Below are 24,812 nucleotides of genomic sequence, written 5' to 3' on the forward strand. Positions count from 1 at the left end.
ATGCTCTTTCAATCATAGAGGTTGTTGCATAACTGAATAGTGAAGAAAGTATGAATATTTGGAACTCTTAACTTAGCTACGATGTCATAATTTTCATACTATGCGGACATGTTGTAAAGGATAAACACATCAAAATACAAACTCAATATAAAACACAAATACAAATTCAATCTGTTCAATCACACACACACACACACACACACACACACACACACACACACACACACACACACACACACACACACACACACACACACACACACACACACACACGCACACACACACACACACACACACACACACACACACACACACACACACACACTGAAACCTGCAGCTGCATTGCCTACTGTCTGTGTCCTATATGCACACTAAAGTACAACTGCACAAAAAACATACCCACAGCCATTAACTGCAATCAAAAGAATCCAAAGTGAGCATTTGCAATGTTTATACAGAAAAAAAAGAAATGTGTGTAAGATGCTCTCTTGTGTGAAAGATGTGTGAAAGATGCTCTCACAGTCAAGAAGTGCTTCAGGTCATTCCGCACTATCTTAAAGAACTCGTCCTGCACAAGATAGCCCTTCTTGCCAGCGCGATCTTTAAACGCTTTAGTCGCATTATCCACATCTAAGAGAATAAGAGAGTCAGGGATTATGACTTGAAGAAGCTGCTGTCTTCTATTGACTGTGGAACAAATGCACCTGAAAAACTTAATCTTTTCAGATGATTACTGTCTTTACTGTACAATCAGCATCAACATCAGGATTACATAAATGCAAATATACACCAGACCTAAAAAATGTGGTAGTTGGTGATATGCGTGATTTCCTTTTTCAAGCAGTGGATTAACTACTGACTGTGAGACTTCAGGCAATTACACATTTCTCGTAGATTTCAGATCACTCGCACACACAGTTTAACTGGCATGCATTTTATATACAACACAGACATATTAACAGTTGTGTTTACATTACATATTGTATATTGAAAATGTTCAATTCATCCATCAGGAGAATATACTTACATGATCCTATATCCATTTCGTCAGAGTAATAAGAGAGGGAAGGAGCTAGTGATTTGGAGTAAGCCCTTATGACTGAAAATTCATTCAGAAAGCCCCTTTTTATGTCGCGGGGAGTGTCTTTCGGATGAAAAGAACCACATATTGTGTCCCTTTGCACGCCAAGTTACAGTAGAGTTGTGTATGTGTGGGGGCGAGATAACTAGTGGGAAGTATGTCATCACCGGAGGCACATAGCAGAGGACATGCCCTCAGCAGCCTTCTGCAGAGCTGCATGACAGCAAGCCCAAGCTGATGGCTGGTTTTGGGAAACGCACATGAAAGACAGCGCGATAAAAGAGAACCCACAAATTAAGTGGTGTGTGTGTGTGTGCACGCAGACACCGGGGTGGGGGGTGGTTGGTGGGTGAGTGTGTGCATGAAATTATGCACCTATGGCTGTTCTTATCTTAATGCATTTTATTTATTATTTATTTATCGTTTTATTTGCTTTACCTGAGCCAATAGTAACCATTCAATATTCCAGGGTTTATGGAAAGGTTTTGGTTTAGGTACATATATGTCATATTGTGTCACGATATGGTTAGTGTTGACTTAGGGTTAGCCATGATTTTTCATTGATGTTGAGTTTAGTCATAAAGATAATGTCACTGAGATTAGGGTTCGGGAAAGGTTTTGGTTTAAGTGTAGTTTTGTAATCATTAGTTTGTGTATGATGTTGGTTATAATCTATCAGGAGTGAAAGGAAAGATTGTCCTTTGTTGGTATCATCCAGAATTCTTTGGAGATGCTGTACTCCTCCTATATCACAGGATCACATTTATACTGTAATAATAATAGTAATACGTTAAATAAATACTGCTAATAGTGTATGAAGCCATAACAAATTGTATTTCATTGTAGAATAGTTATCTTACAAAACACACAAAACACAGAGAGAGAGAGAGAGAGAGAGAGAGAGAGAGAGAGAGAGAGGGAGAGAGAGAGAGAGAGAGAGGGAGAGAGAGAGAGAGAGAGAGAGAGAGAGAGAGAGAGAGAGAGAGAGAACGTGCCAATTACCGGTATTTAAGAAAAGGGCACCTACATGTTACGGCATGAGCTTTTTTTGTCATTTGGAATGACATATATCAGACACCCACATAAAAAGAATAGACACTGACATCTAAAAACACTCAAATGTCATCTCTGTCTACCACCCTGCAACCCCAATTCAAAACAAGTTAAGATTTCTGTGTTGAATGTAAAAAGGGAAAATTTAAACCAAATCATCCAAAAAATATGTTTATTTCAGTATAGAAAATTATAGGAACAGTGGTACAACTGAGGTGGTGCATATTTGTCTCTCTGTCTATCTATGTTCAAGTAATGCCAAAAAGAAAAAGAAAAACCCAAAGGCAACTATATTGTGTCTCCATGTAAGAAAAGGCCTTTAATAGAATGGACAGGCATTGTGGCATATAGTGTGAATCTGTAATGCAGAGGCACTCACGCATAGCAACACATCAAACACAATCAACCTCTGGTGTCCCTTTCCCGAAGCCACAAAGCCCCTTGTCCATGAAAGAGAGCGTGTGAGGGTTCAGGTTCAATGTCTGGCATTTAGGGTTTTGTTGTTGACGCTGAACGAGTTCAGTCCTTGTTGGACTGGAAAGGTGGAACTGTAGCCCATGCAGCTTCAGAGCATAATTACAGCACCACAATAGAAGGATTGGCCCACGCGCTGTAAAGAAATGTGGAAGAATGGAGCAATGATAAAAGCCAGGCGGAAAATAGGGCAAAGGAAAGTGTGTGTGTGTGTGTGTGTGTGTGTGTGTGTGTGTGTGTGTGTGTGTGTGTGTGTGTGTGTGTGTGTGTGTGTGTGTGTGGGGGTTTATGTGTACCCAGGTGCACTGTCTTTTTTATATCAGGGTGGAAACACAGACATCAAAACCAAAGGCACTATTTGGAATGTCTGCTTGTTCATCATTTATTGATGGTCATTATACACGCATATACACCCTCCATTACATCAGTAAAAATAACAGTAAGAACAACATACACTCATACGAGATGCATCAAAACTATTGTAATGTCAGCTTTACAGCAAATGTATTTGATACCCAGTATAATTTTGTAATAATTCCAAACATTTAAAATGGACTGTGTATTTTGACCCATTCTTGAGTCTGCATACGTCTCATTCATATCAACAATTACAGCAACTGTATATGATACTGAGCTAACACTTGGTTTGTAGACTATGTGATATAATGAAAGACACTAGCCTGATGAAACCATCTTTGTGAAGCACACAACACTTTTGACAAATCAGAATCATACACACACACTTTTATGGGGATATAACAGCAGTATCCATATCTGCAAGGCTAGCGAATGTTACCAAAGCAAGATTGTGGTGTGGTGTTGGACAATAAATCCTCCCTTCAAATCTTGTTTTGCTACCTGAAACTGTGGTTAGTTTTGATGACAGTTGAACTATGTGATACTATGTGAGATTATGTATGACGCAACGTGTTGCCTGAAGCTCTCTCTCTCTCTCTCTCTCTCTCTCTCTCTCTCTCTCTCTCACACACACACACTGCCAGTGATGGCCCTCTTATTGTACTGTATGTGTTACTACTGACTAAAAACCTCCATGTTGGCTTGCCAGGGTGCCGATCAGCTGCCAGAATTCCAGAAAAGTCAACTCTCCGTCATTGTTTTCATCCAGCGTTCCCATCAGCTTGTCGATGGCAGCTGGATCACTGGCGTTCTGTGGTGTCAAAAAGCAGAGAGAGAGAGAGAGATTACAGTTCATCCTGGCTTGTCTGAACTTGTGCCCACCATAGCATTCCATCGAAATCTTGCATGACTACTGGTGCCGCTATCATACCTCATTTAGTTTGGTATAATGGAACTAAACACTTTGTAATTTTTTTTCATTAGTATTGTTCTGATATGGGGCAGAGTACAGATCACATTTCCGGATGTGGAATGAAAGACATTGCACAAGTTTGTTTGTTTTTTTGGGTTAAACCTGAAAGGCAGGTTTGAGACAAACTTTTTTGTGTGACTTTGTCAATTATGCCATCTTGTGGAGAAAAAGTGCTAATGCTGTTGGCCTACTCTGATGCACACATCTTCCCTTCTTATGGCATCTGGTACTATAATTGATACAAATCAACAGATATCAGCCAAGCTTTTCTCTGATCCACTCCATTAAGTGCCTTCTCACTCTGTCTGTCACATCACCAGTTTGGTACACTGCGCTTGCTAACAGGCCCTAATAGGCCCTGTGCTGTAGTCACAATCCATTAGCATATTACCTTCACAAAGTTGGGAAGCTGTGACACCACCAGGCTGTGGAACTCATCTCGGCTAAGTGTATCCGACGAACCGTCCTTTCCAGCAAATGTCTTAAACTGGGACACCAAGACACTGATGGCAGCTTCCATTCTAGACAAATTAGTGAGCAAGAAACAGATTGATAAGGGGGTTGTGGTAGTTATGCAAAAAATATGGAGAGTACTGGAGAAGATGGAACAGTTATTGTCAGTTACAATTAAAAGCAAACACTAAAGAAGGAAATGTGGAGTTGGTAAACACTGGAAGTCTCCATGCGAGATGCACAGACAATATGTCAAAGATGGAGCTGCAGAGCAAAGGTGTCATTTTGAATCCAGAGAATCTTCAAAAGAGGGAGAAAGTGGAAAAGCTCTTACCTGGCGAAGGGCACCCTGTCCTTGTCACAAAGGAATTGTCTGGCTATTGCAACAGCTTCAGAGTCTCGCTGCTCCTGACATCAATGCTTTTAACACCCAGTGTGCATTGAATAACCAGAGGGGGTTAGCTGCAGGTAAATGGTTGACAGTCCGTTTCTATACTTTCTCCCTCAGGGGGTGTCTTTTACAGCTTTTGTAGTTATCTTTGTGGAAACTTGGATTTCATTGTAGGTTTTACTTTCCACACACCAACATTTAAAAAAAAAAACAATGGGAACACACAATGTGCAATGTGGTGAATCATGTTGAAGATACAAATGCTCCCTATGACTTAAAGTGATGAAATTCAACACATTTCCTGAAATACCTACAAACAGTCTATTATCAGGTTTGTGATGTAGCCTACTAAGGTTGTATGATTGCAAGGTGAACCATCAGGAAGTGAAGTCATCTCAAAATTATTATTATTATTATTACATTGCACTTAGCTGACGCTTTCATTTATTATTTTTCAGGGTATTGGTTACAGTCCCTGGAGCAATGTGGGGTTAGGTGCCTTGAGCCATGGATCGAGATGTAGGGAGAGGTCAGGTGGGATTTAAACCGGCAACCTCTAGAATTGAAAGACCATCTCTCTAACCACTAGAGGGAAACATGGGATGTTATGCCTCTGGACAGTCTGTGGTAGTAGGAATTCACAGTAATATGCTTTATTTGTTACAAAGCAGGCCTAAGTATCTCTTAATGCTGATTAAATGGAATATGTTTCACCCAAAATATTCAATGGATACTTATGTAGGCCTACTAATGTGTAGGCTGGGGGAATTGCACTTGAGGATTTTGCACACTGCAGTGTGGAAAAAAAAACAGTAAGGGGAGTTTTCCTGGGATGAAAATTCTAATCTAGTTCTTTACTCAGTAACCATAAAAAAGTCAGGTCAAGTTTTCAAACATTACACAGCAAGGTTGGTATTTTCCAGAGCAGTCGAGTTTTCCCATAGGCCTACTTACCACTGTGATGTCATACTTTCCGTATTAAGTGGGGTAAAATAACCCAAGCTGCATATCAAATAGTCAATCTGTTTTAGCATACTGTGTGCTACATGAATATGTGATTTTTTCAATTATTACAAATGCACACTACAATGCTTCTAGAAATGACCTTCAGATAACACAACACGTCTATAGGGATTAATAACCACCCCAGTAGCTGTCACCTGTTTGTCATGCCGTTTTCTGGGCCATCTAGGGCACACAGCGGTGGCATCCAACAGTGGCTGTCGTGTCACTTAATGTTGTCAGTTGTCACATTAGCATTTATATTACTCCTGGGTAATGGTGTGCACCAGGTAGAAACCGTATTGGCATATAGTTAGAGAGTACACGCACATCTTGCCGTAGCCTAATACATTTTTACTTTCAGTTTTATGCTTTTTTGGTCCTCATAAACTCTCAATTTGAGACTACGGGAGAAGCATATTTGAAGGCATCATACACCACTTTTAAGCCAGCCAGCCAGCAAGTTATTTCAAACAAGCCAGATAGTTTGATTGAGGGAGTGTTTGCTCCCTGATGCTTTTATTTGGGTGTGCGTGTCTCGTATTTTGCTATTTTTAGAGGAAATGCTTCAGGCTTGGTCTGGTGCAACAGTCTGCTTCATTTGAAGACGTGTCAGCCGATAGTTTACTAGCACAGAAGAGAGCCATTCAGTGAGTAACAGGATGTTTTTTTCGCATTCATTCCAGGCCAGACATGGACATTTTATTTCAAGCATTGGTCTGTGAACCACTAGATCATTTTATATGAATGTTATGTGTTTGGATGCCGATGTAACAAAACAGACCACTTTCCTTCAGCAACGCTAGTCTCACATACTAAAAGATTCTGTGCACAGGCCTGCAACACGTGACTATCTACAGACTGCCAACTATGTCACATATACAAAAATCCAATCATACACAAGGCCACTTGTATTATTGAGACAGGTGTAGCATCAGTTTAATAATAATAAAAAACACCATAAAACATAGAAAATATTCCTGAGGATTAAACAAGACAGTCTTTTTGTAACAGACAGAAAGGCATTATTCTATAAATGCTAACAAAGCACTTGCATGTATGCATATGGACATGTAAACAATGGAAATATAGAGTTGAGTCTTGGTTAAAATCAATAAATGTATGTGCTGGATCGGTGTACTTGTCATGTAGATGTCTTCTTTTTCTTGGTCAGCATGTCTTTGATCGATCCTCCTTTGTGCTTCGCACCTAATAGAGGTAAATGCGTGTTTCTTTTAGTTAATCACAGAGCAGTACAAAATGAAGGGACCGTCAACTTGCAATTTTTATAATATTAATAAAAATACCTAATGGATGGATAAGAAAACAACAAAATATATTCATCTTGCTTTAGTTAGGATATCAACGTGTAAACAGTAGAGTAAACAGGAGTATAAAAAAGTACCCTTTTCTTTGGTTGGAGATTTGTCTGTTTGTGGGGAGCGTTTGGCGTAAGCTGCCTTCATGCGCTGGATGTTCTTCTTGCTGATGACCTCGTGTTCCACGATGGGCCTGGGGTAGTCCTTTCCCACGATGCACCCTGCCTGCTCCTGGACGCTGCGCGGTGCTTTCCATGGTTCATATATGTACTGCTCTGGGAATTTCTTCAGAAGCGGTAGATACTTCCTAAAACACAACATAAAAACAGGTTTTTCATCTGAATGCTATCTGCCATATTACATCAAATGTATATGTGTTACCAAGCTGGTGTCACACAAACCATACACAAAAAAACAACACAAAAAAACCCTAGCCATACAAAATTTGGTGCAAATCTGCCCAATCGCGATGGCAATAGGTGCAAAAAATGTCCCTGACTGTGTTTTGGGGATATACAAATGAAGGGTGCCATTTAGGATACATCCTTACTTGATGTACTCTCCTCGCTTGTCTGTCTTCTTGCCGAAGGCGATTGGTGAGTAGACCCTAAAGTACTGGTGGAAGAAGGCACTTGCAGACAGCCACATCCAGTTGCCGGCATTCAGAGCCCAGTCAGCATCCAGCAACAGCTCCTCAAACACCTGCAAACAAGGACCAGAAGTTCATGAGATGATTAAAACCACTATCACACCCAGCAAGACATTACAGGAGTGCTTATTACAGGAGTGCTCATTTCCACTCCCCATTCTTGATGTAATTCAGTAACTAACTCAGTTTAAGTGGTTTAGTTTTAGCATTAGAAGTATTACGCAACACGCAGCATTGCTACTAAATGATTACCCAAGTGCCATGAATGGCAATAAAAACGTAATGGTGGTGGTAGGTAGTAGTTGTTGGATGATGGTTTATATGATTCAAGTGCTACTAAACAGCTTCTGATGTCTAATACTGCTGTGCTGTTGTCAGCAGAGTTGTAGAATACTGTTGCAGATGTAAACAACACTAGCAATGTGATATTATAGTTAGTTGCAGCTATTCAACGTCATACTACGTGCTAGTGGTGTAATTACATTTGTAACACCACTTCAACTTCTCCTTAATACAACTCGTGTTGTAAGACATGCAGATGCAGACCTTCTGGCCTTCCTCCCAGCTGGTCCAGAGGTCTCCGCGTGTGAGGAAGCAGGCCACCATATGTCTGGCCAGGTGATGGATCCAGCCCTCCTGCCGCAGCTGCGTCATGATGGCATCCACAAAGGGGAACCCAGTACGAGCCTGCACGGAAGGTGAGTAACAAAGACACATAGGCCGGCAGGCAGGCAGGCAGGCAGGCAGACAGACAGACAGACAGACACACACACACACACACGTTTGTAGGTGTGAGTAATTTGTGCACATGTAAAATTTATTTCGGCTTTATGATCATTTATTAATGATCAATTCTTTAACAGGACATGTTTCCGGGAAATCAAAGTGTATTTGCACAGAGAACCAGCAATTAATGTCCATCATACTGTACTATATGTATGTAGATGTGTATCTTTGCATTTTCATTTTAATATTGCCTGATACTGTTTACCCTGAACAACTTCTCAGGGGATAGCAGGCTAATGTTAATTTAGTAGTAACACTGAAAGACACAATTTATTTATTAGGTCATTAAGCAATGAGGTGTGACATAATACCTCTCTCCATGCTGCCAAATGTTCAGGGTTGGAGTCCCAGTCCACCTGTGTGCACACTGGGTTGCCCTCCATCTTGTTAAAATTGGGTGTATCCAGTGCGGCGGCGTAGTAGAACTCTCTCCATAAGAGCTGCCCATGCAAGGACACTGGCGGCTGCGAGTGTCTCTTCTGTTGGAGAGAACAGATGCATTCACATACTCATTCATATTTCCAAAAGAGCCATTTACATACAAAGAGTGCTTTGGATTGCAATATTTCTAACGAGACTGTTTTTCCCCCACACCAAAGAGCTCCACTAACATCTACAATTCCTGAACAAATTTTAAAGTTTTCCTTCATTTCAAAGACCCAGTTACAGAGGAATATTAAATTAATTTCTTTCACACAAATTGATACACTCTGAAATTCACTTATCACACGCATACTAGCCATAGATGAAGGAGTAAATTCACACTTTAAATATTTACAAAGCATTTGCAAACCATGATCTATGCATCATCTTCTAGGGTGCTTATCAGCGTAACACCCAGAAGTGTCTCTATTGAGATTATAGAAGTGCCACTGTATTCCCCATTGTTGAGCCAAACAAAGCCCTCTGATTCTAGCACCACATAGAAAGACGGAGGGTAACGTCACTGATATGATATTGCGAGGATGCTACTCATCACTTACTCCTTGATAGACATCGTGGATTCTCCACCAGAAGAGGCGGGGGGAGAGGCACCCGATTGTGAGGTAGGGACTGAGCACAGTGGTACTGGGAGACAGGGCGTTAGGAGAGGTCTGTGGCTTCTCAAAACCACACACCCATGCCTAGAATCAGAAAAAGATGCATTCAAATTATTTTTTTTTATCTTACCGTTTTACATTTACCGGAGCAAATGTATGTATGTATACTGTATATTTTTATGTAGAAGTCCAAATTGGACAAAACTTTGCAATACTTTTGTAAATCCTTGTGGATGCGAGGGATGTGGATATTTACTTCATCTTTGTTGTGTGAAAAAGCACTAGTTATGCTCCCTTCAGAGCATTGCTTAGACCATCCAACTTTCCATTCTCTCTCTGTCAGTATTTACCCTGCCTCTTGCCCGACCTGTAGTTCTGTGCAGCTGTGTGAGCTCCACTACTGTGAAGCGCCACAAGAGAGCTCCAGAGCTACACACACACAGAGAGGTCTGGCACAGTAGGAACCAGGCTAGTCAGTCCTCCCTATCTTAAAGGGACACTGTGCAGGAAATGGTCAAAAAAGGTATTGCAACTATGCTGCTCATTGAAACTGTGTTGCCTATTGCCAAATTTGATCTTTACATGAAAGTTTACTAAGCAATAAACACATATTGTCTAGTATGGTCCAAGTACAGTCATTTTTGCAGCTAAAAATGGCTATTTTTGGAAATTCAAAATGGCGGACCATGGAGAAGATCCCCCTTTTCATGTATGAAAAATGCAATTTTTCCAGTCATAATGAATACTTAGAATTTGATGCTGGTGGTAAGTATTCATGAAAAAGGTAACATTCGTGAATGGGCAGCATGAATTCTGGAAATAAACAACTAAAAATCTCACACAGTGTCCCTTTAAGCAGTTTTCCAACTTACAAGCACATAACTAACAACAAAATGGTAGTATAAACACAACACAACACAACACGTGGTACGTGATAGCAGAGAGCAGGTAAGCTTACGGGTTTGTCCATGTATTTGTCCAGTCTCCTGAGAGCCTCCTGCTCTCCACCGGGGAAGACCTCAGTATGGGCCAACTGAGGGTCCTGCCCCACCTCCTCCAGAGTGGGGATGCTGTACTTGCTGCCCTCCTGCTCTGTACATGGAGTGGACACTCCTAAGACAGGAACAATGAAAATTAGCAAGAGACTAACCACCAGACTCATCACATTACATTACATTACACTTAGCTGACAAATATGTCCAAAGAGAATAACAGATATTACAGGGTATTAGTTACAGTCCCTGATGCAGTGTGGGGATAGGTGCCTTGCTCAAGGGCACTTAAAGGACCAGTTCAGTCAATTTCAATATGCTGTTGTATTGCTTACGCTATCCTTGACTTGTCAGTACCCGGTGATGCCACATTTTTTTGGCTCAGCCCTTTCCGAGATATGAGCTATTCTAATGGGGGCAGCATTTGTTTACATTTAATTTTTTAAGCATAGGCCAACTTCAAATATTTTCACAAAAGTTACAGCTGTGTGTTAGTTGTCTGCTGATGTTGTATAACCTTTTGGATGTTTTGGGGAATAAATAAAAATGATTTTTTGAAATGTAAACAAAGCGCTGCCCCCATTACAATGACCAGGATCTCGGGAAAAGCTGAAGAAGAAGAAAAAAATCTCAGGTACTGACAAGTCCAGGGTAGTGTGGGTATTACAACTGCATGTTGAAATTCACTGAACTGGTCCTTTAACCCATTTTGTCCTAAGCCCTTTTTGGGAAAGGGTGCCCTCTGCCTATTAAATCCTAAATATCTCAACCTCTGAAGTATATACAGACATGAAATAAGTTACATTTAAAAGCTAAGACCCTCGTTTTGCCTTAGAATGTGTTCAATCAGCTCTAACTTACCCACATTTTCAATAAAACAGCTCAAAATCCAAAATCCTGAATGCAGCGTATGTGTCTCCAGGACACAATGGGTTAAGCCATGGAGGGGAGGAAGGGATTGGTAAGGTTGGGGATGAACCTGCAACCCTGTGATCCACAGATTAACTCCCTAACTATTACACCATGGCTGCCCGACTCAGGCTCATCACCACTACCACCAACTCCTCACCCCAAAAAGCATTACAACAGCCATAAATGATGTCTAAGAATTTGCGTGTGAAAACATTTTTAGTTGTTTTTCGGTGGCTCTGTCCAACATGGCCACTCCTTCACAACAAAGTGCCGTTCATACAGTAAGGTGGGATTTTTGTTATTTGGATCTCGACAATTTGCAGTTATGAGAGGCCGTAGGCCATAGTCTTGTTTTACAAAATGACTGCTTCAGGAGTTTAACAATCACTCCATGTTTGATGTACTGTAAGGAAGTACCTTCCATGTTTTCCTGTGTGGGTGCAGGTACTGGGCGCTTGGGTGGTCCTATGCTCTTCAGAACAGTCTGGAAGCGGACATAGGTGAGTGGAGCCTTCCCGTTGTTCTCATCTATGATTCTAAAACAACAACAGAAAAAAAAACATAAAATAACTGGAAAATAACCCCTCTCAAAGTCACCACATAACCCCTATCAACGATGACGAGACCGTTGAAAAAAAGAAAACTATACCTCTCCAGGTTGTAAAGAGAGTGAGATATCTTCGGGATAACTTCTACGCCATGCTCCTCTGCTAGCTTCTGGACCTCTTTGTCCCTTTGCAGGCTGTAAGGCTCCGTGTCCACTTCGAAAGTCAGACGTGTGATCTTCCATTTCTGGAAGAGTTTAGGGAGCACCTCACTTGGCTTTCCCCGCACCACGAAGAGCCTGTTGGGGGCAGACAGAACCAGTTAAACAGGCTTCAGAAGAACATTACTTATAAGGCTGTATGAAGGTATTTCAGCCTGCATTTTCCCCTCCGTGTTTATTAAAATAGTAGAGTGAAGAGAGGGACAGGAAGAGAGAGATGGCAAATAACCTCAGGCTGGAATTTAACCCGGCGTACTCTGCGTAACAGTGCCGCGTCTTTTTGTCATTCGAGTCATGGCAAAGCCGACTACATTTTTTTCAGCGTGGTTCTGTGATGTTTACCTGGAGTTCAGTTTCCTCAAGCTGCAGTCCAAGTCTTTGAGTGCCCCGAGCAGAAACCTCCAACGGTTGATACCCATCTTGGTGTTGTTGGGATACCAGGGGTCCAGGATGTATATGGGGTACAGCTGCTTGCACTCCCGCAGGGCTGCAACCAGGGCCGGGTTGTCGTGCAGCCGCAGCCCTTTCCGGAACCAGTGAATGCAGTTCTGAGTCATGGCAGAAGAACTGCTGGAGAGAAGAGATACAGCATTTGTAAATACATTTATTACAGTATTGTACTGTATGTCAGTAGGTGCTTAGAGAACAATGCAAGCCATAGGGAAAGGTTTGCATCAGCTGTCCTTGTGTACTCCACAGATCACTGATAACTACTGATGCAATTACCCAAAATAACTTTGGAGCACTGGGTGAAATTAGCCGTACTACAGCCAGACATCTGTGCAATCTGATTTATTTGTGGGACACAATATAAGAACACAATAATTGATCATTTAACAATAATACAAATTATTAGAAGTGTAATTATAAAAATAATAATAACTCCATTCCTGTGAGATAAGCTTTCCATACAAACTGAATGCACCGTCTTTTGTGTTACACTAATCGCTGTAGCTGGTTTTAAGATTTCCACCCACTTTGCCTCAGACAATGCTAGCAGAAGCAACTTGAAGAAAAAAAACAATAGCAGCTTGCCAGGAGGTGAATTGTTTCACGTACGCTGAATAAATCACAGGTCAGCATACTCTTGCAAAGTAGCCGGCTATCGCATAGTTAGAAAGAAAGACGTAAAGGCAACTTACGTTCAGTAGGGTCTTCAAAGGGCAATGGTAGGATATTTGTTAGGACACCTCTGATCTCCTCGTTCGTTCTCCTTCGCGGCGAGTAGTAAATTGCTATTTTGTAACTCACGAATTTGTAGTAGCGACGATGTTACAAAATGTGTATGTTTATAACACGTGTGGCAACACATGTGCTGCCGAGAACCAATCAGAATCTGCTCCACTATACCGGAAGTCAACCTCACTGTTTTTTACTTTGGCTATCATTGGTCCAATTTTGAGGAAATGTGTGCCCGTTTACACCAATCACATCACCGTGTTTGCATGGTCTGTGTGTCCCTTCCTTGTTCATTGTCAACTGTAAACCATGGCGGACTCTTTGAAGAGATCAGACGAGAATCAAGAGCAGTCAGTTGCTCGTAAGAAACTGAAATCTGGACCAGATACAGATAAGAGTTGCGGCGATGGGTCGGAGGAGCAGAATATTTTAGCACATTTCCAGATCAAGTCTGTGCTGCGCGATTCCACGCGGGAAAAGACTGTCTTCATTCATGGAGAGGTAAGCAGTCTTGCTGGCTAATGAGATAAACTCAGACTTAATTGCAGGCTGCAAGTGCAGTGATACAAAGTCATTGATGCGTGTGTGTTTTTTGTTTCAATAAGTTGGAAGACAAGGACGCTATTGTTATCCTTGAGAAGACACCAATTGGACAAGACACTCTTCCAGACATGCTCAAGGAGTCCACCCTGGAGTTGAAGATGAAGAATGACATCTATAGCACCTACACCCTCACTCCTCCTCCCCGTTTCAATGGTATGTTTGCCCATGATATATTATGTATAGAGGTAGAAGTACTGCAGCAGTGCACGATCTTGCACATAGTTTATATCAGTTAATCCACTCTTCCTAATGAGTTAGAATCTAACTGTTAGATACACTGTAGCACTTCTACAATGCCTTTACATAACACACCTTTGTGTTTGCGATTGACAGCCTTCACCTGCAGTCTTTGACCTGGTTGGCTTATTGTTTGTCATGTCATGAATGCCACAATAGACAGAACATGTCATGTCTGAGAGGAAGCAGTGAATCTGGTATTACGTCTTGACGTCCAGTCATGAGGTGCATGGACAGTCTGGGGACGGTTGCAGATGGACACTCCCAACTGAGATCACTCCCGGACGTGTAGCCCCAGGTGGTTCTATCACTCCCAGACGTTCTATCCCACCCGATTACATTTCACGTATTATCATACACTGCCACATACAAGCAATTTAGGGTTAGGGTTAGGTTTAGGGTACGTAACAAAAAACTAACATCAAAAAGATAACTAGCTCCGTTATATGGCGGTGGGCTCGATAGTCTGGCTAGTGGGAGCGTGCCGACCGAGGATCGTCCCGCGTTGGGAGCGACAATCTGGGAATCTCAACTGTGCCACCAACTTTTTTGGACACATCTACATTTCTGTGCTGTGTGCAATAACATGACAATTTCTGTTTTTGCCTTCTTCAGATATCAAGTCAACAGTTATTTTCCCAGCCACCCAGAAGCATGTGAAGAAGTACCAGGCCCAAGAGGTGTTCCTGGTGGAGGAGACTGAAGAGGACTATCGTTCTATTACCCTCCCCTACATCGAGAGCCAAAGCTTCAGTGTTCAGGTATTCTTGCTGAACTCCTGCACCCATCTCTTTCAACGCTCACCTATGAGATTTTCTGTTTCTGCTCAGGAAATTGCATTCCTCCATAGTTTTATGTGCTGCCTTACAAGCTTCTTTGCAGCATATTACTTTGTAGATTTGTGGCAGCCGTGGCCTAGTGGTTAGAGTTGGTCTTTCAATTTAGGGGTTGCCGGTTCAAATCCCCCCTGACCTCTCCCTACATCTCCATCCATCCTTTCCCTGAGCAACGCACCTAACCCAACACTGCTCCCGGGACTGTAACCAATACCCTGTCGCTTTGAATAAAATTGATAGCGTCAGCTAAGTGCAATGTAATATAATGTTATGTAATGTAGATTAGATTAGATTAGATAGAAATTGTGGTTGTAGGCAAATCATAGGCATCAGGTGGTTTGCCTTCATACTATGCGTGTGCCTTTACCACTTTTAAATTGAAATTGTGTTCTCTTTACTTTTTCCTCTTCGCAGTGGGTTTATAACATCTTGGAAAAGAAAGCTGAGGCTGACCGGATCGTTTTTGAAGATTCAGATCCCAAAACGGGCTTTGTTTTGCTCCCAGATTTCAAGTGGGATACAAAACAGGTATGTGAACAAGTACATGTTGCTCTGTAGGCCTACTATTTAAACCCCTCACCTAGTCAGTGTTTATGGTTTTTTTTAATGGTAAAACCACTAGTTGTCCCTATATACTTTGTAATGGTGTCCAGTTTTTCATTTGGTTTATGTTTTGTTTAAAGGGTTTATGAAACGAAAATAAACGGTCATTCCCATTAAAGCCTTGTTTTTTCTGATAGCATCGATGAGACTTTGAACCCAATCATCCTGGAGGAACTTGTGAAAATGGCAACTCAAAGTGTGAATTCTGTGAAATTTGGTTTGACTAATGAGCTGGGCTGTGACATCAAAGAGGAGAGTCCCTGGTTTGCTAGTATGGCGATCTGGGAAAACAACACACATTTGATGGACCCACATCTTATAAAGGAACCAAAATTCTGATACAAACATCAACGTGTCGAAAAACCACACATCCGACCTCATGAGAGAAAAAAAACAGCAGCACAAATCTATTTCAGAGGCACTGATACATCTGCAGAAAGTGACATGTCTGACAGCCGAAGTGACGATTGTTGACATAGCCTGACAGTTCTTATGTTTATGGTTACGGTTGCTAAGGGCGCTTTGCCATGACCCAAAGATGACATGGCGTGTGTATTTGTTGACAAATGGGGGGCATTTTGATTCAATTGCGCGATATAGTGTGATTGAAATGCATGTAGGCTACATGCAAAAATATCATCAACTAGAGAAAAAACGGAGGTATTAGGCTGTTGGAAAAACACCCTATATAGCCTGAGTCCTCAGCATATTTTTAGCGTTTATCATTATTATTATTTTTTGTGCTCAAAGTCACAGGCGTCGCGTGTCCCTCAGCCTGACTCTGAGGACGAGGTGTGTCCAGACGTCAGCCACACGTGCACCACAATACTAAAAACAAACAATCAACGCTTCAAAGTATTCCGAGAGCATTCGCATCGGTTTGTGCATTGTGCATAATGTGCATTACCCTTTCCTGAAAACAACATACAAAGCAGATGGACAAGGTAAAACGAGTAGCCTAAAGCAAAGCAGTGCACTCACCTGTCTTCGTGCCCGAGCAGTTACAGGGGCAGTTTCAGTCTGGACGCCGGCGATGTCAATTGTTGGAACTGCTTGAGGCAATAGCATTCTCTTCAGTCCAACCATGCCCGCGACCTCCACATTTGTGGTGAAGCACAAGGGGTGGAAATGTGCCGAACACCACAAGCTTGCTTCAAAACCACGCATTGGATCCACAGAGCCCTAGCTTGATTTAGCCTTCTCCTTGTCGGCCACAGTTCCATCATTCTTCACAGAAGGGAACTTGTGCAAAGATATTCCTTCTGTCAAGTAGCCATTTTTGCAGCTGGCACCGTTCGGCCCTCCAGCAACACACTGCTTGACACTGCGCTTTGTTTTGGTACTAGCCGCCATTGATCTGAACAAGGTGGAATGAGGTGAACTCACCCCTTCTATGTCACGCATTTCATTTGCATAAAATTTGCATGTCACAAAAAAAAACACTTTTTGGGAACGTTTTAACATGACTTTTAGGACAAAATATCACCCAGACAATATCCCATTTTATTCACAAGGCTTAGAACTTTCAGAATCTGTCCTGGAAATGGTCAAATTCCTTTACTTTGTTTTCGTTTCATAAACCCTTTAAAGGAACAGACCACCCTTTTTTGATTTTCACATATTTGCAGTATTTCACATCATTATCCATGAATGTGCATATCATTTTCAGTACTTATATCAGTACTTGGGTCAGAATTATTAGTAAAGCTTAGTATAATCACTGGAAGTAACTGGTAGCTTTGGCATCAAGCCACAAGTGATCACTGGAGGTAATTAAATTGCCGTTCTACACTCTGGTGAATTTTATATTCATTTTAAAGTGGTTTTTAAGTACTTTTGATGATGTACCACAGATTTGCATTCAGGGGCGTAGGCAGAAATAATAAAACAGGTGGGCCCAGAAAAATCGGACGGGCCCAACCTGAAAACGTGTAGGTAGATATTATAATACTGTGCTCAGAAATTATACTTTGAAATTGAAATCATAGAAATCACAGGAGATGAACCAGACGTTTGACAAAATTGTTAATTATCGCTCAGTGCTATGCCATTAATTTATAGTTCAATGAGGCAACAGTTGACTGTCAAGTGTGAATGAGGCGGGCCTAGATGTCAAGTGGGCGGGCCCAGGCCCACCCATGGCCTATGCTTGGATTGCTATGCTTAATTTGGCTATACTGTTAAACAAGGCAATGCAAACACATAGACAAAAATGATATGCACATTCATGGATAATGCTTGGAAATGCTGCAAATATGTGAAAATCAAAAAAGGGTGGACTATTCCTTTAAGTCTTGCTCATTTGAATACATTGACATATGCTTGTCTACCCTTTCGATTCCAGGTGGAAGATCTGTATTTGATTGCTATTGTCCATCGGAGAGACATCAAAAGCCTGAGGGACCTCAGGGCAGAGCATATCCCTCTGCTGGAGAACATCAGGAAGAAAGGCCAGGTGAGGTCATTACACATACGCTTGTAAGCCAATGTAGAGCCTCACAGTGATATTGTTAGGGCCTCCGTACATCGGCTCCGACAGCGCTGCGGAGCACTTTCGCTTCCGACAGATTTCCAACCCCCAAACCCAATTTTACACGAACATAGCATTGATAGTCAATGGGCGGCTCAGACAAAATAGAATCCGCCTCTAATCGCTTGCCGACATCCGCGAATGTCCGTGGACATTGTCGCCGGTGTGCGGGGTTGTATTGACAACAATGGAATGGAACTTTGTCGGAGCCGATGTGCGGAGGCCCTTACTGTGTCTTTGTGTCTGTTCCTATTTGCTCTGGGGTCCGTTTCTCGATTCTTGTCGTTGCTAACAGTCTTAAGACCGTCTTAAAGCGATGGTTCGGAGTAGAATCACCCTAATGCCATTTGAACCGTGACACCCATCCACCTTTACACCCGAAGTGTTTTCTGCCGCAGGCTTACATCAACAGAGTTGCCGTGTTATTCGATGTTTATTCCGGATAGCTTGACTCAAGCGCATATGGATCCTGGGCACCGTCTCCAAACTTTCCCAGTATAACAAATGTGGTTTGTACTCACAAAAAGATGAATTTGAAACTTTGTACATAGTCCAGGAGTTTATTAGTAACAACACACGAGACGATTAGCTTTTCTGCTGCTAAACATCCGTCGACGTCACTTCCTCCAGCTGGGACTTTGTTGATGGAAACAAATACACGTGAGTCCGGAAGGCGGAAAACTCAAAAAGACAGCTTGCGCTACAACTAGAAATTAACCACTTCGGATTTAAATTTGACCACATTTAATAAATAGAAGACGATGCCACACTCGTGCATATATCCTGGCTGTGGACTAAAACACAAACCTTACAATAAGTGGACAGTCCCAGCTGGAGGAAGTGACGTCGACGGATGTTTAGCAGCAGAAAAGCTAATCGTCTCGTGTGTTGTTACTAATAAACTCCTGGACTATGTACAAAGTTTCAAATTCATCTTTTTGTGAGTACAAACCACATTTGTTATACTGTAGAAGTTTGGTGTCATGACATGTTATTTTTGTGGGGAAAGTTTGGAGACGGTGCCCAGGATCCATATGGGCTTGAGTCAAGCTATCCGGAATAAACATCGAATAACACGGCAACTCTGTTGATGTAAGCCTGCGGCAGAAAACACTTCGGGTGTAAAGGTGGATGGGTGTCACGGTTCAAATGGCATTAGGGTGATTCTACTCCGAACCATCGCTTTAAGACGTAACAACATTCCCTTTGATTTAGTGGTGAGCGTCGCTGTTGAGACAGAGTTGAGTCGCTCTTACGAAGGACGTTGCTACCATCGTTAGCAAAGACGCTTTCGAGAATGCCACCCCTGGACAAACTAAGGACTCCACTTCACCATGCCTCAGCTACTAGAGGTGGAAAAGCATGTCTGTACCAATGCGTCCTGGTGCTTTTATACTGTGTTTTGATATAAATAGCACATCTTCCAAGAGTACAGATATACTGTACTAGAACACAGACGTTCACACCCGTAGCAGATCTTGGCGGCTAAATTCTTGTCAGTATTTGTAACAAGGATGTCATAACAAGTTACATTTAGGGTTACGGTTATATAGTATTTGTAGGCAGTTTTTCTAAATATATATTTCAAGGGCTTTTGTGCCTTAATTGATGGTAGGTGAAGGAGAAACTGCATGCAAGTGGGAGAGAAAGATGAGGGTAGGGTTGGGAAATGACCCCGGCTGGATTTGAACCCTATCGAGCGTGCCATCCATTTATGTTTGGTGTGCTACTGCATTGCCCCACAGGACCCACTGATTAGTAGGTAATTAGTAGGTAAGATTAAATGACATACCTGCCGACCATTACGCATTTTGTGTAGCAGATACGGATTTTGACATCAAACTACGGCGCTGTCACTTCAAAATACGGGAAAAACCAATAGCAAAGTGTGTTCATGGGCCCTTATAAATTGCTCTGTAGACTTGCAACCAGACAGAGCCGTAGACATGGCTCTGCTTGCAATAGAGTTCTTCAGTAACGCGGAAGCATGTAGTAGATTGTAGTCTTTCATGTTAGCATTTAAGGACTTCCTGGTTCGTATCGGCTTCCGGCTTCCATTGGGAATGAATAGGGGCCAGTTTCAAATAAGCTCCGAGTGCAAGCACGCGCTTAGCGAACCCCCGCAAACTGTCGAGGGTGTTAAAATAGGCTGTAGGTATGACATGGTTGATCATTTTGTGTCAAACTTCGACATAAATACGATGTTGCGTCCATATGCTAAACCCGGAAACTTTTGGTGACTACAGAAGCGGCGCCGGCATGTACGTGCGGAGGGTTGTACCCATGGCAACCAAAGGAAAGTATGTAGTTCGGAAGTTTTAATGATCAGAAAGGGGTTAGCAATATTGAATTAAAATCGTCATGATTTAACATGTGAATACACCAACATGATGATACGATCCGTTCCACTAATGAGAAAGGGATGCGGGGACACGCTAATGTTCGTTGTTGGCGTGCAACTTATATTTTTGCCAAACATGAATCTCTATGGCGTTTTGCAATGTAAAAAATCGCCATGGAACCGGTAGTCCAAACGCCGCATACAAGTTGACGTCAACGCTGAAGAGCTCTATTGTCTCGCGCTGGCCTTTCTATTGGCCAGCAACGTGTGGGGGGGAATATTGACCAATCAGAGCGCTAGTTTGGATGTCTTCATTTGTTATGCTGCGCTCCTCTTGAGCCTAGGCATCAGCTGCGTGCCGACAGAAAGTTTCCTTCGGAATCACACAAGCAGAGAGACTGGTTAATGTAGCCTACTCCTATAATCTCTGAAAACAAGTGTCCTCCTCCTGTCATCATGTATTATCCATCTTGGTACTGTCGCTGTAGTTTTACAAGTGAGCACCGTCAAAATCACCGTTTCAAAGGTAAATTGACTTTGAGAAAGGTAGCCTGTATGGGAATAGTGAATTGCGTCCAGTTGCTAAATCCCTAAACTTGTGAAAATAAATATAGGCCGAGGTCTGTCGTAATGATTCACCCAATGTTTCGCCGTATTTGACAGCAATATGTTGTTGCTTGTTTTGATATTGGACCGAAACGAGATTACTCCCGAATGAGAAAATGTGTCGATGACCGCGCTATAAATTAGCAGATTAGCAGCAAACTAAATTCGGTTTCCCTTTGCGCCGGATCATTTTAACTCGGGGAATTAAAGCGATAGTTCTAACGGTTGTGCTCGGAGTAGGTCTACATCCGTAACCTACCATGACACCGGAATACTGTTCCCCCCTGAGTCATGGCCCATTCTGAACAGGTGTAACAGGTCGTGCGTCATACCAAATATGCATCACTCCACGACTACTATCCGTAATCACGTATGGTAATCTATTAATACAATCAATTATCCTATCATCATATATGTGCCGAACAGTGAACAATAGCCAACTCATGACGGCAGATGAGGGTAGATAGGCCTACTATTATGCAGAGAAGTGAAAAAAAGAAGCGATGCCCCTCAAGAGTTACTGTGCAAGTTCCAAGCGCATTGGCCATTAGCCCCCGTCCCTCAGTAGAGCCACTACATGACGCATTTTGCACTGAATGAATGCTGAAAGTGTGATTTTGATGTTAGCCCCCAAGGTAATACTATTAACCTGATATTATCCTAGCTTAGATAACGCTTGTCTTTATCTTTTTCTCTACTGCTGATGCTTCTTCACAGTAGGTGACAACATCACCATTTATTAGTATTGGGGGAGATGATGTAAGAATCATTACAATTCAACTTTTTGTTAATAAAATACAGATGAATTTCAGTGATTTTTATGATCAAATTATACATTTTCCTACATGTACCTTCTACAGCCAAAAAAATTATCAGCAAATGCTTCAATTTCATACTAAATTCCAGCTCCTTAAAGGAGAAGTCCACTTTTTTGAACATTAAGGCCATTTTCTGAGTGGTCTGCAATGTTTTAGAGTCCCCCTCACCGTTTATTTCATGTTTGCTGCAGTCTCTGTTATTTGGCTTATTTGGATTTGATCTCAACCAGCTTTAGAATGGCCGTCTATGGGCACCTGCAACTCTGTTCTTAAAATCACATTTAACATTTGTTTTCAAGAATATGCAACTTGCCAAGTGTTCAGCAGTATTCACTGGTGTTCCTTAACAATTTTTGTAGCGAAATATGGCATCTGTGGTGTTTTATGTGCGTTTTATGTAGCAATTTGTAAATTAAGTTTCACTTTCACTTTCACTTTCTTTCACAAAATGGCAAATAAAAAATGACAGAAGCCATATTTCGCCTTGAAACTTGTTAGGGACTGCTAGTGAACACCCCTAACCACTTTGTGAGCTGTAGACTTTCGAAAACAAATGTTTAAGGTGATTTTAAGAACAGAGTTGCAGGTGCCCATAGACGGCCATTCTAAAGCTGGTTGAGATAAAATCCAAATCAGCCAAATAACAGAGACTGCAGCAAACATGAAATAAACGGTTAGGGGGACTCTAAAACATTGCAGACCACTCAGAAAATGGCCTTAATGCTCAAAAAAGTGGACTTCCCCTTTAACACCCCCCAAGTGACCAAATGCTCTGTTTGGCAGGTACATAGGATAACTTAATAGCCACTTAGGCCTACTGGCCAGACTGGTGGTATGTTTGACTAGTAAGATAAACAGCAATATTGGCTGGTGATCAGTAGAGTTAATTTAGAGGCCTGAATTCCAGCACACTATATCATAGCATTTTATTGGTGTTATGGTGTGAAACAAACCAAAAAAATCTTTCATGAAAGTTTAATAAATTATGGTAGTTCAAAGTACTGTGAAGAGCAAGATAAACTATTTGGCAGATACACGGGATGTTAGGCTAAAATGCATTAAAATGCAGGAAATTGCATCTAAGAAAAGCATGTTTTTCTGGGGGAAGACCCCCCTGCCTGAATTAAGTGTCTCATATCTTCCCTGTTGACATTTGGCAACCCTAGGTGTAGGGCAGACTATGCAAAACAAAGAAGCCTCTCAGATGGGCCCGCCGGCGACCCCATTGCTTTGCCATGCCAAGTTGTTGCGCCGTGAATTGCCGCGCCGCGATAAGTTGCTACTCGAATTTTTTTTCAAAGGTTGGCAGGTATGAAATGATAGTTAAGTTAGTTACTGAAACAATTCTTTCCCCCCCTTTCACCAGGAGGCCATCCTGAAGCAATTCGAGGTCCCGTCCTGCAAGCTGCGCGTCTACCTGCACTACCAGCCTTCCTACTACCACCTGCACGTGCACTTCACCTCCCTGAGCCACGACGCACCTGGCTGCTCCGTAGAGAGAGCCCACCTGCTCTCCGACGTCATTCTCAACCTGCAGGGGAACCCGCGGTACTACCAGCAGCGACCCCTGGCCTTCCCCCTCCGGGCAGACGACAACCTGGCCGCCAAGTTCAGGGACGCCGGGAAGCTCCCCAGCTGATGATTGGCTGAACTGATTGACTTCCAATCGTCTGTCAAAAAAATGACTGATTCACTTCCAATTGTCTGATGAAAACATACTGATTCACTTCCCATCGTCATTTACAACTGCTTATGATATTTCTAAAAATATCTGGTTTTACATTGTTTGTTCATTTTTTTATTTGTAGTAGGACCCATTTCAATTAAAATGTGGAATTGTTTTATACATAGTACTGTTTTACTTGGGTCACTCGCCTCTGACCTTCACTACAGAATTAATACTGGAATTTAAGTCCTTCTTCCCGCAAGACCTTTCTAATATCCAAACTCCCGTCCTCCCTTACTTGCCTGCTTGTGGCCTTGTGATAACGTTACTGATGATAGAAATGTATTTCGATATCTCTCAAAAGTGCAATTCTTTTTATATATACATATATTTTTTTAGGGCTTTTTTGCCTGTGTATTTGACAGGACAGTGGGGGAGAGACAGGAAATGAGTGGGGAAAGGATCGGCAAATGACCGGGGCCGGAATTGAACCTGGGTTGCCTGTGTAGTAACCCAGTGCCCTACTGTTTGCCCATGGCAGGACCTCAAAAGTGCAATTCTAATGTCATTGTCTTATTTGCAATCGGGATGGTGAATGAAGAATAGTCCCCCAAAAGTTGTTGTGGCAAGGCTGACAGCGGGGAAATGTAATTGTTTTCTCCAGGGAGGCGGGGCATCAGCGAAATGCGAGGCCACAAGCACAGGCCAAGGACGGGAGTCCGCATTGGACAGAACCCAATAACACATTGCATTGAATACACATTTGGGGACAAATTCACCTCTGCAAACATGCAGGACTGTAGGACATCAAAAACAAGTAGACCAGTTTATTGTAAAATAATGCAAACAGTAATTTGGCGAATTACTGTAAAATTTTAAGTGAAAGGAGCAAATGAGTGGTTAGATGTATTATTAGACATATTATGTAAATCTATGTTCAACAAATCAATGTATAAAATACATATAAGCTGGAAAAAATGTAGAAAAAAAAGAAACAAAAAAAACAGTAAAACGTCAAAACTCTTAATATAAGTTCTGTAGGGATGAATGGCTATTGTGCACAATAATGGTGCACAAGTGCGTAGCTGGCTTGAATACAGAATCCAGAGATATATTATTACAGCTGCACCCTGATGGTATTTTAT

At 42.0% G+C, this 24,812-nt stretch overlaps 3 protein-coding genes and 1 long non-coding RNA gene across 5 annotated transcripts in view; 2 read left to right on the forward strand and 2 right to left on the reverse strand.

The window, feature by feature from the left end:
- LOC134449532 (uncharacterized) overlaps positions 1 to 8,368 on the forward strand; it is a 35,410-nt gene extending 27,042 nt beyond the window's left edge. Inside the window, exon 3 of the long non-coding RNA XR_010034972.1 lies at positions 8,283 to 8,368. This is a non-coding gene — a long non-coding RNA (uncharacterized LOC134449532). The remainder of the gene's footprint in view (positions 1 to 8,282) is intronic.
- Positions 2,290 to 4,801, reverse strand: LOC134448580 (protein S100-A11-like). Its single transcript, XM_063198257.1, has 3 exons — positions 4,726 to 4,801; positions 4,330 to 4,459; positions 2,290 to 3,776 (listed from the first exon to the last, which is right to left on the reverse strand). Exons 2-3 carry the CDS (start codon positions 4,456 to 4,458, stop codon positions 3,648 to 3,650), a joined length of 258 nt encoding a protein of 85 aa, XP_063054327.1. The 5' UTR covers position 4,459; positions 4,726 to 4,801; the 3' UTR covers positions 2,290 to 3,647.
- Positions 6,694 to 13,556, reverse strand: cry5 (cryptochrome circadian regulator 5). 2 transcript variants are annotated; one of them, XM_063199521.1, is made up of 11 exons: positions 13,391 to 13,556; positions 12,591 to 12,815; positions 12,132 to 12,326; positions 11,900 to 12,018; positions 10,537 to 10,691; positions 9,522 to 9,662; positions 8,850 to 9,017; positions 8,299 to 8,439; positions 7,654 to 7,805; positions 7,190 to 7,410; positions 6,694 to 6,993 (listed from the first exon to the last, which is right to left on the reverse strand). In XM_063199521.1, exons 2-11 carry the CDS (start codon positions 12,803 to 12,805, stop codon positions 6,929 to 6,931), a joined length of 1,572 nt encoding a protein of 523 aa, XP_063055591.1. In that variant the 5' UTR covers positions 12,806 to 12,815; positions 13,391 to 13,556; the 3' UTR covers positions 6,694 to 6,928. The 2 variants fall into 2 exon arrangements, with proteins under 2 accessions (XP_063055591.1, XP_063055590.1); XM_063199520.1 differs by having other exon boundaries at positions 12,591 to 12,818.
- Positions 13,557 to 13,677: 121 nt separating this feature from the next.
- On the forward strand, positions 13,678 to 23,847 carry dcps (decapping enzyme, scavenger). Its single transcript, XM_063199522.1, has 6 exons — positions 13,678 to 13,928; positions 14,033 to 14,183; positions 14,883 to 15,028; positions 15,518 to 15,631; positions 18,051 to 18,161; positions 23,368 to 23,847. Exons 1-6 carry the CDS (start codon positions 13,737 to 13,739, stop codon positions 23,638 to 23,640), a joined length of 987 nt encoding a protein of 328 aa, XP_063055592.1. The 5' UTR covers positions 13,678 to 13,736; the 3' UTR covers positions 23,641 to 23,847.
- The last annotated feature ends 965 nt before the right edge of the window (positions 23,848 to 24,812 follow it).

This window comes from Engraulis encrasicolus, chromosome 5, assembly GCF_034702125.1.
Source record: "Engraulis encrasicolus isolate BLACKSEA-1 chromosome 5, IST_EnEncr_1.0, whole genome shotgun sequence".
In the NCBI taxonomy this organism is placed as follows: domain Eukaryota; kingdom Metazoa; phylum Chordata; class Actinopteri; order Clupeiformes; family Engraulidae; genus Engraulis; species Engraulis encrasicolus.

Coding starts and splice junctions, on each gene's coding strand:
- LOC134448580 (XM_063198257.1), bottom strand. CDS start 4,458: ATGGAAGCTGCCATCAGTGTCTTGGTGTCCCAGTTTAAGACATTTGCT. Junction 3,777..4,329: donor AGCTTCCCAACTTTGTGAAG/GTAATATGCTAA, acceptor TTGACACCACAG/AACGCCAGTGATCCAGCTGC.
- cry5 (XM_063199521.1), bottom strand. CDS start 12,805: ATGACTCAGAACTGCATTCACTGGTTCCGGAAAGGGCTGCGGCTGCAC. Junction 12,019..12,131: donor TCTCTTTACAACCTGGAGAG/GTATAGTTTTCT, acceptor TTGTTGTTTTAG/AATCATAGATGAGAACAACG. Junction 6,994..7,189: donor ATCTCCAACCAAAGAAAAGG/GTACTTTTTTAT, acceptor TACCTCTATTAG/GTGCGAAGCACAAAGGAGGA.
- dcps (XM_063199522.1), top strand. CDS start 13,737: ATGGCGGACTCTTTGAAGAGATCAGACGAGAATCAAGAGCAGTCAGTT. Junction 15,029..15,517: donor GCCAAAGCTTCAGTGTTCAG/GTATTCTTGCTG, acceptor TCCTCTTCGCAG/TGGGTTTATAACATCTTGGA. Junction 15,632..18,050: donor TCAAGTGGGATACAAAACAG/GTATGTGAACAA, acceptor TTTCGATTCCAG/GTGGAAGATCTGTATTTGAT.